Source organism: Caretta caretta, chromosome 6 (genome assembly GCF_965140235.1).
Source record: "Caretta caretta isolate rCarCar2 chromosome 6, rCarCar1.hap1, whole genome shotgun sequence".
NCBI lineage: Eukaryota > Metazoa > Chordata > Testudines > Cheloniidae > Caretta > Caretta caretta.
In genome coordinates this window covers 49229389-49243326 of record NC_134211.1, presented here as the reverse complement: position 1 = coordinate 49243326, position 13938 = coordinate 49229389, and the positions used below count along the sequence as shown (strand labels likewise).

The 13938-nt window shown below is 44.3% G+C and overlaps 1 protein-coding gene across 6 annotated transcripts in view; it reads left to right on the top strand.

Annotated features, from left to right (window-relative positions):
- The first annotated feature begins 625 nt into the window (after positions 1–625).
- LOC125637640 (uncharacterized) overlaps positions 626–13938 on the top strand; it is a 67149-nt gene continuing 53836 nt past the window's right edge. For 5 of the 6 annotated variants that reach the window (XM_075129499.1, XM_075129496.1, XM_075129497.1 and 2 more), the window contains exons 1-4: positions 626–809; positions 8536–8593; positions 10022–10165; positions 11449–11598. In XM_075129499.1, the coding sequence (XP_074985600.1) occupies positions 8549–8593; positions 10022–10165; positions 11449–11598 (339 nt within the window). In that variant the 5' untranslated portion in view covers positions 626–809; positions 8536–8548. Of the gene's footprint in view, positions 810–1798; positions 1814–8535; positions 8594–10021; positions 10166–11448; positions 11599–13938 lie in introns of those variants that run through there. The other variant, XM_048852345.2, reaches the window with a different exon arrangement.

Below are 13938 nucleotides of genomic sequence, written 5' to 3'. Positions count from 1 at the left end.
TGAAAAGGTGTTTGGGTGGCTGAACTAAGTGATCAGGAATCCTGTCAGCTTTGTACTGATTGCACATGGGGCATATGTAAGTGCTGTTATATAAATAAAAAGATGGGTCCAGATACACAGGCCCACAAGGCGCTGAGACACAGCCGGCCTTGCTGGTGAGGAGGGTCTCCAGGATCTTGTAAAGGGATTGTTATCCCTGTTTGATTGATGGGGAAACTGAGGCACATAAGGTGGAACAGGCACTTACGGTGACACAGTGCTGGGACTAGAGTCTGTGTGAGGAACATCTGCTCAGCAAGGGCAAGGGCAAGCGCGACCCCTGCTAGCCCCATGACATGCCCTGGATCTGGGGTCAGGGATGCCGAGCCCTGAGCCCCCCAGAGGAAACGACACTTGACTTTCCCCTCCCTTCACACAAGGGTGGGAACACCCCCACCTCCCTCCCTTCGCCCCTGGACAGCTCCCCCGGCCCTTTGTACAAGCCCCGCCCGCCTGGCGGAGGCTCCACCCCAGGCAGCTCCCCTCCCCCACACGTTCTCCAGGGGGCGATGACGCGACTGCGAGCGGGACCGTCTCGCCATTGGCTGCGCTCTGGGAGGCGACGACGCGCTGACGTATGCCCGGCCGTGGTGCTGCTGACGCCGGGATGGTGGCGAGTTGTTGTCCCTGCAGCACCTGGGCCGGGCCGAAGAGGCGGAGCCGGAGCCCTCGCTGCTGCAGCCGGCACCGCCGCCCCTAGGGCGCGCTCCCCCTCCCCGGATACCCTCGTGGCCCGGCCCGGCCCCGCCCCCCCCCGGTGCCGCTCGCAGGTGAGCGGGGCCCGGATTCTCCCCCCTCCCCCCCCCCCGGTGCGGCTCGCAGGTGAGCGGGGCCCGGATTCTCCCCCCTCCCCCCCCCCCCGGTGCGGCTCGCAGGTGAGCGGGGCCCGGATTCTCCCCCCTCCCCCCCCCCCCCGGTGCGGCTCGCAGGTGAGCGGGGCCCGGATTCTCCCCCCTCCCCTCCCCCCCCCCGGTGCGGCTCGCAGGTGAGCGGGGCCCGGATTCTCCCCCCTCCCCTCCCCCCCCCCGGTGCGGCTCGCAGGTGAGCGGGGCCCGGATTCTCCCCCCTCCCCCCCCCCCGGTGCGGCTCGCAGGTGAGCGGGGCCCGGATTCTCTCCCCTCCCCCCCCCCGGTGCGGCTCGCAGGTGAGCGGGGCCCGGATTCTCCCCCCCTCCCCTCCCCCCCCCCGGTGCGGCTCGCAGGTGAGCGGGGCCCGGATTCTCCCCCCTCCCCCCCCCGGTGCGGCTCGCAGGTGAGCGGGGCCCGGATTCTCCCCCCTCCCCCCCCCCCGGTGCGGCTCGCAGGTGAGCGGGGCCCGGATTCTCTCCCCTCCCCCCCCCCGGTGCGGCTCGCAGGTGAGCGGGGCCCGGATTCTCCCCCCCTCCCCTCCCCCCCCCCGGTGCGGCTCGCAGGTGAGCGGGGCCCGGATTCTCCCCCCTCCCCCCCCCGGTGCGGCTCGCAGGTGAGCGGGGCCCGGATTCTCCCCCCTCCCCTCCCCCCCCCGGTGCGGCTCGCAGGTGAGCGGGGCCCGGATTCTCCCCCCTCCCCCCCCCCCCGGTGCGGCTCGCAGGTGAGCGGGGCCCGGATTCTCCCCCCTCCCCTCCCCCCCCCCCGGTGCGGCTCGCAGGTGAGCGGGGCCCGGATTCTCCCCCCTCCCCCCCCCCGGTGCGGCTCGCAGGTGAGCGGGGCCCGGATTCTCCCCCCCCCCGGTGCGGCTCGCAGGTGAGCGGGGCCCGGATTCTCCCCCCTCCCCCCCCCCCCGGTGCGGCTCGCAGGTGAGCAGCATCGGGTCCCGGACCGGCCTGGGCGCAGCTGGGGAGGGGGGTGACTCCTCCTCAGCCGGGTCCGGCCCAGCCTGCGGGGAGGGACGGAGATTGGGCTCCTATTGTCTGCAGCCAGGCCCCGTCCGCCCCCAAGGACGTAGTGGCTGGGCCGGCGGCAGCACTCGGCGGTGCCCTCTAGTCTCCTGGATCCTGATGGTAACTCGGGACGCTCTTGTTGCGTTGCTCCGTGGCGCCCTGGCAGCGCAAGAGACTGGCCAGTGCTGGGACACGCGACTTCAGTACGCCCGGGGTTGACACCGCCATTGGGGAAAACCCCTTTCTCCCCCAAACATGGCATGTGCCCTGGAAACCCAGTTGGGAAAGGAGGGCCACTGTAGTGTAGCTGTTGCCTTGGTTATAGGCTCAGGCTAGAGCTGCAGTGGGCTCCCAGGACTGTGGTGTAGTCATGATTGAACAGGAAATATTCAGGAGATGTGTAATCCATTGCATCTGAATTCCTGGGGCATCTCACAAAAAAGGGCATGCCCAGTGTAGCATGGGGGAAGGAAGCTCAGTAAATCAGGAGGAAAAGGTGAATTAGGTGTTTCTAGCACAAATAATAGACATATCCAAAACACAAGACCTGGTAGTAATGAGGGACTTTAAATACCCAGATATCTGCTGGAAAAGTAATACAGCAAAACACAAAATCTCCCATAAGTTCTTGGAATGTGTTGGGGACAACTTCTTGTTTCAGCTGGTGGAGGAAATAACCAGGAGGAGCCATTTTAGACTTGATTCTGCCTAAAGGGAGGAATTTGTTGTAAATCTGAACGTTGAAGGCAAGTTGGGTGAAAGCATTCATAAAATAATAGGCTCCATGGTTCTAAGGAAAGGAAAGAATGAGAGCAGCAAATTAAGGACAATGGACTTTTAAAAAGCCGACTTTACCAGACTCAGACAACTAATAGATAAGGTCCCATGGGAGGAAAATCGAAGAAGAAAAGGAGTTCAGGGGAGCCAGCAATTTTTCTTGTTAATATTAAATAATTTTATATAATAATTTTTAGATAATATTAAAGGCACAACAGCAAACTATCCCAATTAAAGGAAAGAAAGGAAGAACAATAAGAAGCCAATATGGCTCCTTCAGGACACAATGACTTGAAAATCAGAAAGACAAGAAAGTAAAAGTTACATATAATTCCAGGCACTTCACACCCACCTGAATTCCACTGTAGCTTTACAGTTATATTTTCTTATTTTTTGAAAAAGGTCTTTCTTCCCTGCTGCTTTGTGAAAATCCTGTGTGGACAATGAAAGTGAAGTTACTATAGAGGAGAAGTAATTAAACTAACTACCAAGTGCTTTAAACTTCATATTGCGAATAAAGTGTTTTCTAATTTTTCAGTTATATTAATTTAGGGTGTACTTGCAACTTGGAGTAGGCTTGAAGTCAGATAAACGTGTGTAGGCCAAAAGGACCAGTTTGAATAATTATCTCCCCTATTTACAAATAGTCAGCCTACTTGTCATTCCTAGCTTATGACCCTTCTTTCAGAATAGTAAAAGTTATGCAAAACAGTCAAAAATAACTTGAGATTAAAACATTACTGTTTCTCTTCATAAGCTTGTGTTCTGGGACTGAAAACTTAAAGACCCTTAGGTTGACTGCTTTTGTTTGTTCTTAGCCTAAGGTTGAACTGTTCAGTCTGACACCCTATTAGTTTTCATATTTGGTATTAGTTTTAATACATTAAAGACAATTTTGTAGTGTTTTTAATATAGTGTCCAGTTTTTTTTGAGCGTCCGATTTTCCATGACCATTCTCAATGAGGACAAAAGCCATTTGGCATTTGTGGAGAAATCTTGACTTACAGATAACATTTGTTTGATAACAAACATACAGCACAGCTTTCCATTAACTGAGCATATTTAAGGATGGAGCTCCAGATGTATGGAAACGTGCTGTGTTTCTGGTGCCATACACGGTCAAATACATGTGTTTAATTACTCCATGTATGTTAATGTAAGAAATAAAAGAAGGTACTCAGTAATGTAGAATGCACCATACACACAAATATCTGAGTTACCTTTTGCTGTAGGTTTCATAACCTTGAGTTTGCTGACTTTATTTTTATTCTCAACCACAATGTTGTCTTTTAACGTAGTTTTTTTGGCATCAGACACAAAGTGGAGGAATAACTGCCCAAGCAGGCAACATCAAATTCAGGATTCATGGAATGTAGAGAGGATGGAAGCAAGATAATGCTATGGCAATGAACAAACTATTGAAAGTGTATATTTCCCCCTAAATTTACACATATCAAGTACAAAATAAAGGATATTTTACATTAAAAACACTTAGTAGGGTCTTACTTACAAATTCCACCAATGTACATAGTGTGCCCCTTTGCCCTCACTGGTGAATGGGGAGAACTACCATTCACATCTAGGGTGGGGGTAGAAAGGAGTACCTTTTAGGGCATCCTTCTTTGCCATCCCCATATTTATGGAAGAGGGTCAGAGAGAAGCACATAATTCCCTGACAGCCCCTTGAGGACAATTAAATGACTACTCATGCATATAAAGCTATTTCTGTAAGTAATATTTAGGGTTGGGGCAATTTTACAAATACATAAGTGATACTATCCACATGCGTACAGCACATGTGAGTGTTTGTAGGAGTGGGACCCTCGTTAGCAATCATTTCTGCTCCTCCCTCTCATGGTGTATTACAGTAACCACTCAGTTCGGGCCGTACTGCTTCCGTGGCTCAGAGGAGACCAACATGATGTCCCAGAGGCTGTATGGAGGCACAGGGCCTCTGTAGTTTCTCCCAAGATCTAAGGGAGAAAGGTTTTGTGGGCTTTCCCCAATTTTCCATGGTGGAGAAGAGGTTTTCCTGGCATAGTAGAAAGTGGTACATAGTGCAGTTAAAGCAAAGATGTTGTCAAAGCAGAGTGCATGAGGTGAGGCAATAAGGACTGAGATGGATGCTGTACTGGGGCTGGGCAGAGACTTGAAAATGAGTGTGAGGAGTTTGGAATTGATATGGAAAGAGAGAGGAAATCAGAACTTTTATAACTTCAGGAATGGTCACTAAGAACATTGGGGCCTATAGATAATTAATGTTCTACGTAGCAGATAGGCATTTGCTGGTTAAGTTCACATCTGAAAAATGCACACATGGTAAATGAAGTGGAGCTCCATTTAACTTCTTTGGAAGGAGAAAGAATTGAGTTGTGTTTGCCAGGATTTGATTCCTAAGGGTTCAGTTCTTATAAACTTGATGCTTATACTCCTAAAAACCATTTCTTCTGGCTGATTTAAGAAAAACAACTCCCATCAGTATCTCCCAGTTGACTTGATAGGTAAAGAGAGTCCAGTGAAGGTGTGCTGCCCAACTTGTTTTTGGTTCTTGCCCTTCCTGAAAGCTCCTTAATTAACATCCGTAATGTAAATAACATGTCAAAAGTATTGGTCAGGGTATCCAAGGGGATGTGGTATGTAGTGAACTAAACTTGCTGCATCAGCTAATGCTTGTTGGGTTTTAAAGCATTTACAAGTACAAAAAATTTACACACAGCCCCAAGCTACACTGAGCCAGATTCTGCCTTCATTATACCCTTTCATTTTACTAGGAATGCATAGGTATTATTGAAGGCAAAATTGGGTCTTGTGACTCAAGAGGGATGCAGGAAGGAGAGTTTAAAAACAAAAAAAAAGAAAAAAGTAATGATATCCACATCCAGGTCCCTCTGTGATTCATAGGTTTTTAAAGCCAGAAGAGACTGTTATGTTTCCTGCATAACACTCTGATCCCTGCTTCTAGCTTAGCAGTGGTAAATGCTCAGCTTTAATAACAGTCTGTGCTCTCATTCTTCATTTCCTTTCAGATAAAGTATGTGCCAGCATTTTTAATAAACTGATCTGCTGAATTCAGAAGCACAGCTGTTCTGCTCTGCTTTTACTGAAACCTATACATGCAGATTTGAAAAGGCAAATTACATTCCATTGAAAAGTGTTGCTTGTGGGACAGGTTTCAGAGGAACAGCCGTGTTAGTCTGTATTCGCAAAAAGAAAAGGAGTACTTGTGGCACCTTAGAGACTAACCAATTTATTTGAGCATGAGCTTTCGTGAGCTACAGCTCACTTCATCAGATGTATACCGTGGAAACTGCAGCAGACTTTATATACACACAGAGAATATGAAACAATACCTCCTCCCACCCCACTGTCCTGCTGGTAATAGCTTATCTAAAGTGATCACCAGGTGGGCCATTTCCAGCACAAATCCAGGTTTTCTCACCCTCCACCCCCCCACACAAATTCACTCTCCTGCTGGTGTTAGCCCATCCAAAGTGACAACTCTTTACATAATCAAGTCGGGCTATTTCCTGCATAGATCCAGGTTTTCTCACATCCCCCCCACCCCCATACACACACAAACTCACTCTCCTGCTGGTAATAGCTCATCTAAACTGACCACTCTCCAAGTTTAAATCCAAGTTAAACCAGAACATCTGGGGGGGGGGGGGGGGTAGGAAAAAACAAGAGGAAACAGGCTACCTTGCATAATGACTTAGCCACTCCCAGTCTCTATTTAAGCCTAAATTAATAGTATCCAATTTGCAAATGAATTCCAATTCAGCAGTTTCTCGCTGGAGTCTGGATTTGAAGTTTTTTTGTTTTAAGATAGCGACCTTCATGTCTGTGATTGCGTGACCAGAGAGATTGAAGTGTTCTCCGACTGGTTTATGAATGTTAGAATTCTTGACATCTGATTTGTGTCCATTTATTCTTTTACGTAGAGACTGTCCAGTTTGACCAATGTACATGGCAGAGGGGCATTGCTGGCACATGATGGCATATATCACATTGGTGGATGTGCAGGTGAACGAGCCTCTGATAGTGTGGCTGATGTTATTAGGCCCTGTGATGGTGTCCCCTGAATAGATATGTGGGCACAATTGGCAATGGGCTTTGTTGCAAGGATAAGTTCCTGGGTTAGTGGTTCTGTTGTGTGGTATGTGGTTGTTGGTGAGTATTTGCTTCAGGTTGCGGGGCTGTCTGTAGGCAAGGACTGGCCTGTCTCCCAAGACTTGTGAGAGTGTTGGGTCATCCTTTAGGATAGGTTGTAGATCCTTAATAATGCGTTGGAGGGGTTTTAGTTGGGGGCTGAAGGTGACCACTGAACAGATGCTGTTTGGCTTCTCATTTGTTGTTGCAACTTGAAGACTGGCCAAAGTCAGAAGTACAGCAAGATGTGTGTAGTATTCTTAATGCAGGCCATCAAACCAAATGTGATAAATTATAGCACAGGCCTCTCTTGAAGAGTTAACTAAATTCTGTCAGATGAGCCAGATGTTCTTAGTGCTGCGGTACATATAAGTTTACATTTGAGCTGCCTGTACTGTGGGATTAGCTTTCATGTACATGCTGACAAAATGGATCTGATAGGAAACTTGCTTTAGAAAGATGTGATTAAATTCAGGAAGGCCTGTTCTTGCAATGTGTGGCAGAGCCATTAGTGTGAGTAACTCCTGCATCAAGGGGAGAAACATTTCAAAGGCCTTGAAATGTTTGAAATAGAGGAGCCCCAAAGCTGCATCATATCAAGTTGGCTACTAAATTTAAAAATTACTTATAATTTAGGTATCAGGCTCTTTGAAAGCTTGTGTTTAGGTCTGAACCAGAGAGGTGCTGAGCACCTGCAATTCCTAGTTAGTGCCCTTCTCAAGATTTAGGCCCTTAGGCATATGAGTGGGAGATGCTCAGTTGTTGTACAGTGTGATATGCCATAGTCAAGGCTACGATTTAGTTAGTCATGGGTATTTTTAGTAAAAGTCATGGACAGGTCATGGGCAAAAACCAAAAATTCACGGACCGTGACCTGTCCATGATAGGAGGGTACAGGGGGCCAGCGGCACCAGCTGCTGAGGGCTGCAGACTGTGGTTGTGCCGGCTGGCTAGCCGTGGACTGCAGCTGTTCTGGCCAGCCGGGGACCGCTGCCTGGGGCTGTAGTTTTTCCGCCCGGCTGGAGCAGCGGCTGCTGTGGCTGTCCCCAGCGTCCACCTGAACAGCTGGCCCCTGAGCCAGCTGTGTGGCCAGCCCTGGGGTCAGCCACACTGGCCCCTGCAGAAATCATGGAGGTTGCAGAAAGTCTCAGAAAGCCACAATGTCTTTATTTTTTGTGCACAGCAATCTGTTCATTCTGTAAATATGAATTGGAATAATATTTGTCATACTGCAGAGGCAAATACAGCATGAGTCTAAGGTCAGGTTATATGATAGCAAACTGAGTACAGTCTGTACCTTTTATTTGTAGGTGGAAATAGCACTAGTGCCAAAAAGTACTTTAAGGCACTTACATTTTTAAGATTGTCTTTTTCAGTTTAATTTCCAAAAATATTTGGGATGATAATGTTGGTACTTTACGGAGGCTTCCCTGTCTGCAGAAGTAACATAATGTACAAAAGAATTAAACAGCGCTTTCTTCATAATCAATAGCAACTCGTGATGTGACTTGGGTGTCAAAGTTCCTATCAGGTTTCAGCAAATGGGTTGTGTTTTTGTTTTTTTTTTAAACAATATTAAATTAGCTTGAATTATCTTGAACTGAAAGGTCTGGAGAAAAAATACCAGAAAACAAGTCTGTTATGTATATAGTTTTCTAAGTGGTACTGATATTCATTGCAGTATAATTGTATTTCCTTATTCCTTCTCACAGCCATCTTGAAACTATGTGGAAATGGGGCACTGGAGATGATTCATCCCCTAAAGCAGTAGTAAGTATTTTAAAAAACAAAACAAAGCAAAAACTTTGTAAGTGCTGACTTTTTAAAAAACTTGTGAATTTTAAAAATTTCAATTCAAGATGTGGTAATAAGTATTTGCTTTTTTGCAAGGGCTGTTGTTTAACTTGCTTAACCTGTTCTTCTAAGATAGTCACTAAAGGTAATGGTGGCTTCAATGCTTCCAGTCCAATTAGCTTTAATCTTCAGAGTCTAGCCACAACTACACTGCTCACTTTCGATGTGTTTATCTTGAGTTAAGAAAAGATCAGCAGAAGCCACGTAAACATTAAATTAATCCCTTTTTGCAGGCTAGCACTTGGCTGTACATATCATTAGTTGCATTAACACCAGCAGCGAACCTCAAGAATTAAAATCATGCTGACTATTTAACCGTCAGTATTAGATTTAAAATGCGTGACTCTTGAGGCTTTGGATTATTTTTGCCATTTTCAAGATTATATTTAATAGTACGAATCTTATAGCTTGTAATGGGAAGAGTTTTTCTCTCTTCTGCTGAAAGTACTGCCAGGTATCTAAAATTAGGCAACATTCAGTGAAACTATTAATCTTTTCTAGTAATGGGTAAAAATCTCTGTGTATCACTTCTCATCCCTCTATACAAGAAAAGTTTCTAAAAACAACACAAATGGATTTGTAAAGTAAATAGTGCTGTAATTTTGTGCCAACTCCTTTTTTTTTTTTAAACAATTTTTTGTGGTGAGAGGTAGGAGAAATGCCTCTTTTCTCCCCTTACTTTTTTTAAGTTTTTCAGCTGGTTCTGTTGTTTTAAAAGGGTAGGGTGCTGTGGATTCCTTGGATATTTTCAAGAACTCTCCCTTGAGCCTTGTCCTGACAGGTGCATGCGTTCCACCCACAGCCTAGATTTCTGCCGCCAAGCCTTCTTTTGGCAAGTGATCACATTTCAGTTGAGGTGGCTTCTAATTTTGCAGTGGAATTGACTGGAAATGAGAGATTTTATTGTTTATGGTGGCACCTACAATGTGCTAGCTGCTTTCCAGGCAGACAAAAAGGGGCAGTCTCTGCTCCAAGGAGTTCAGAATGTAAAGACAGCCACGCATAGAGTAATGGAAGGGGAAAAACAATCAGGGATTTCTTTATCATGTCAGATTATAACAGCATAGTGTCTCCACTGTATTGTAGTACAGTTTAGTTTGCACTGAAGGGAACAATGTGTGTTACAGAGATTTCAGTTACCAAGGTTTCATTTCAGTGCTGCTTCTGTAACTCATATTTGACAAATTATCCTGAAGCTGTCTAGACGGTATGTTTAAGTTTTAAAAATACTACCCTCTGCCTAAATTTGATTGGGTTGGCTGAAAAGCTGACGACTGTGATTTGTGCACAGCCAGCTCTGTCTGCACCATTTTGTCTGATCAAAAGTATACTTAATGTCTGTAGGCTCATGGCTCGCAAGATGCAGCAAACATGTCGGTGGCTGATTTGACTGAACAGCTGACACGTACTGAACAGCTGGTAACACAGCTCAAAGAACTTATCAGAGAGAAGGATAATGAACTTCGGAATAGAGATCATCGGTTAAAGGTACTGTGTGTACACATCAATGTGACTGACTGTTCAGCTGCAGAAGAAAATGAACTGCAGTCATGTTTTCTTGGGTGAATAAGCTGTTTTCCTAAAAACAGGCTTAAGAGTCAGTTATATCAATATTAGGGACTAAGGAAGCAGTGATCACAGTTTGCAGGTCCATGGGGATACATTACAGCTTCCTACCAATTTACCTCCTGTTTCCAGAATTGTAACCAGCTTTGGGTATTATATAGGCAATCCCCAAGAAAGAACAGATGCTCTTGATAAATGTGGGGGACTATTATCAGTTGCAAACTGAAGGTTGTGCAAAGCTGGACAGGGACTTTTTCCTCCTTTTAGGTTAATATTGTCCAAAATATTGTTTCGCATTTGGTTAGGATGCAGACTTATCCCAGACTGAGCTGCTTTAGATAAAAAAATTACTTTTCCCTCCAAATTTCTTTCAATCATAATTTCTGTATTCCTTATGGTACTGCATGTCACCCTTGATTTTTGGCCACAGTAAATGGAAGGAATTTATACTAGATGTGCTATAGACTGTTGAGGGATTTTCACCATTAACTTCTTTGATTAGAGCTCATATTTGTCGTGAGTTCTTGAAAGATATGTTTTCACCCTTCTGTTTTAATGGGACATTTTCATGTTAGTCTAAAAATAAGTTTCAAAAGATGGCCTTTTACAAAACCTAATATTGAACAAATATTTTTTTGTTAAAACAAATCAAACTAAACTATTTTTAATGAAACATTCCACTGCAATGTGTTGTGAATCTAAATGTAGCTGACCAGAGGCACAAATGATCAAGTGACCAGCATTCATAATATCGGTGTAGTATTTAGTTTGTCATCAAGGAAGTGGAACACCTCATCCCAGTTACATTGTCCCAGCTGAGTAAAAAGCTGAGATAGTGTAAGCTGAGTCACCTGCCTTACAAAAATAGGGCCATTTAGGTGTCTGCAGTCAGGCATCTGAAAATTAAGGCACTCCAAATCACTATGTACTTTTGAAGGTTTAGGCCTTGAAGTAGTATTACTAGGAAAGGAAAGGAAAATTTCTTTAATATATAATTTTTAGTGTGATGCTGCCCCTTAAGTTTCAATACCTGTGAGTATCATAGTAGCCCAGTGCAGACCCTTCGCAGTAATGAAAGGAATTTTATCCAATTGCTTTATAGTTGCAGGGCTTCTGGTCAGGAAGTTAAATGTCCTTGTGGAGGTAGAAGTTCTTGGTAACTGTTTTAGATTTATGATATTATATATATACTCTGATGTTGGTAGGAAGAAAAAGAAGCTTCTGAAGCCAAGCTTTCAAAGATAAAGCTGCAGAACAAAGCCAAGGTAACATCACTAACCTCACAACTGGAAGAACTTAAGAAGCAATTATCAGGATCAGAAGGACAAGAGAAAAAAGCAGAGCAAAAAAAGAGAGTGAGTTTGTCCTTCCACTTTTAAAGTTAGACTTCAGTTTACCACGATCCTGTAATCAGATCTGCATGGGTGGACCTGATTTTAAAATCCAGGATCTGAGATGAACTAGTTAGGTCAAATTAAGGCTTTGTGTGTGTGTGTGTGTGTGTGTTTTCCACCCATCTTGTATATTCATCCACCCATCCACTTTTTTATAGCTTTTTACAAAAGTTAAGAAGTGTTTCCATGGACATTCCATTCAAAATGTAATGGAAACTATTTTTAAAGGAATAATGATTCCCTTTGGATGTTTGCACCCCACGTTTTCCTCCATCTTGCTAACACATGAGAACTAGAAGAGGAAACTGGTTAGAAAGTAACTAGAGCTGTGAAGCGTTTAAAAAAATTAATTGTGATTAATCGTGCAATTAAAACATTAATTGTGATTAATCGCGCTATTAATAATAGAATACCATTTATTTCAATATTATTTACATTTTCAAATATATTGATTTCAGTTACAACATAGAATACAAAGTGTACAGTGCTCACTTTACATTTATTTTTTATTAGAAATATTTGTACCGTAAAAAAACGAAAGAAATAGTATTTTTCAATTCACCTAATACAAGTACTGTAATGCAATCTCTCTATCATGAAAGTTGAACTTACAAATATGTACAGAAAACCCCCTGCATTCAAAAACAAAACAATGTAAAATTTTAGAGCCTATAAGTCCATTCAGCCCAATTGCTTAGACAAACAAGTTTGGTTACAATTTGCAGGAGATGATGTTGCCCGCGTCTTGTTTACAGTGTCACCTGAAAGTGAGAACAGGCATTCACAAGGCACTGTTGTAGCTGGCATCGCACGATATTTATGTGCCAGATGCGCTAAAGATTCATATGTCCCTTCATGCTTCAACCACCATTCCAGAGGACATGTGTCCATGCTGATGATGGGTTCTGCTCAATAAAGATTCAAAACAGAGGGGACTGACATGTTCTTTTTTATCATCTGAGTCAGATGCCACCAGCAGAAGATTGATTTTCTTTTTTGGTAGTTCAGGTTCTGTAGTTTTCGCATTGGAGTGTTGCTCTTTTAAAACTTCTGAAAGCGTGCTCCGCACCTCGTCCCTCTCAGATATTGGAAGGCACTTCAGATTCTTAAATCTTGGGTCGAATGCTGTAGCTATTTTTAGAAATCTCACGTTAGTACCTTCTTTGCGTTTTGTCAAATCTGCTGTGAAAGTGTTCTTAAAACAAACATGTGGTGGGTCAGCATCCGAGACTGCTATAACAGGAAATGTATGGCAGAATGCGGATAAAACAGAGCAGGAGACATACTATTCTCCCCCAAGGAGTTCAGTCACAAATTTAATTAACACACTATTTTTTTTAACGAACATCAGCGTGGAAACATGGTGGTCGAAGCATGAAGGGACATACAAATGTTTAGCATATCTGGCACTTAAATACATTACAACACTGGCTACAAAAACGCCATGCGAATGCCTGTTCTCACTTTCAGGTGGCATTGTAAATAAGAAGCAGGCAGCAATATCTCCTATAAATGTAAACTAACTTGTTTGTCTTAGAGATTGGCTGTACAGGAAGTAGAGCTGAGTGGACTTGTTAGGCTATAAAGCCACGGTTCTTAAACTGTGGTTTGGGATCCCAGAGATGATGATTGACCCCATTTTAATGGGGTTGCCAGGGCTGGCATTACACTTGCTGGGGCTTTGGACCCCCCAGACTGGGGCGGTGGGGCTTGGGCTTTGGCCCTCCCACCCGGATTGGCAGGGCTCAGGCAGGTTCAGGGTTTGGTCCCCCCTCCTGGGGTTGTGTAGTAATTTTTGTTGTCAGAAGGGGGTCACGGTGCAACGAAGTTTGAGAACTGCTGCTCTAAAGTTTTACATTGTTTTGTTTTTGAGTGCAGTTGCAAAAAAAAAAATCTACATTTGTAAGTTACATTTTCAGGATAAACAGATTGCACTACAGTACTTATATGAGGTGAATTGAAAAATACTATTTATTTTGTTTATCATTTTTACAGTGCAAATATTTGTAATAAAAAATAATATAAAGTGAGCGCTGTACACTCTGTATTCTATGTTTTAGAAACTAATATATGTGAAAATGTAGAAAACATCCAAAATATTTAATAAATTTAAATTGGTATTAACAGTGCAATTAATTGTGATTCATTTTTTGAGTTAATCGTGTGAGTTAACTGTAATTAATTGACAGCCCTAAAAATAACTACTTGCAAAAGTGAAGGGGCCTAGTCAGTTTTTATTATCCAAGGCCAAATGTGAAAAATACACAAATGGCAAATTAAATTAGATAAGAATCTTTCATT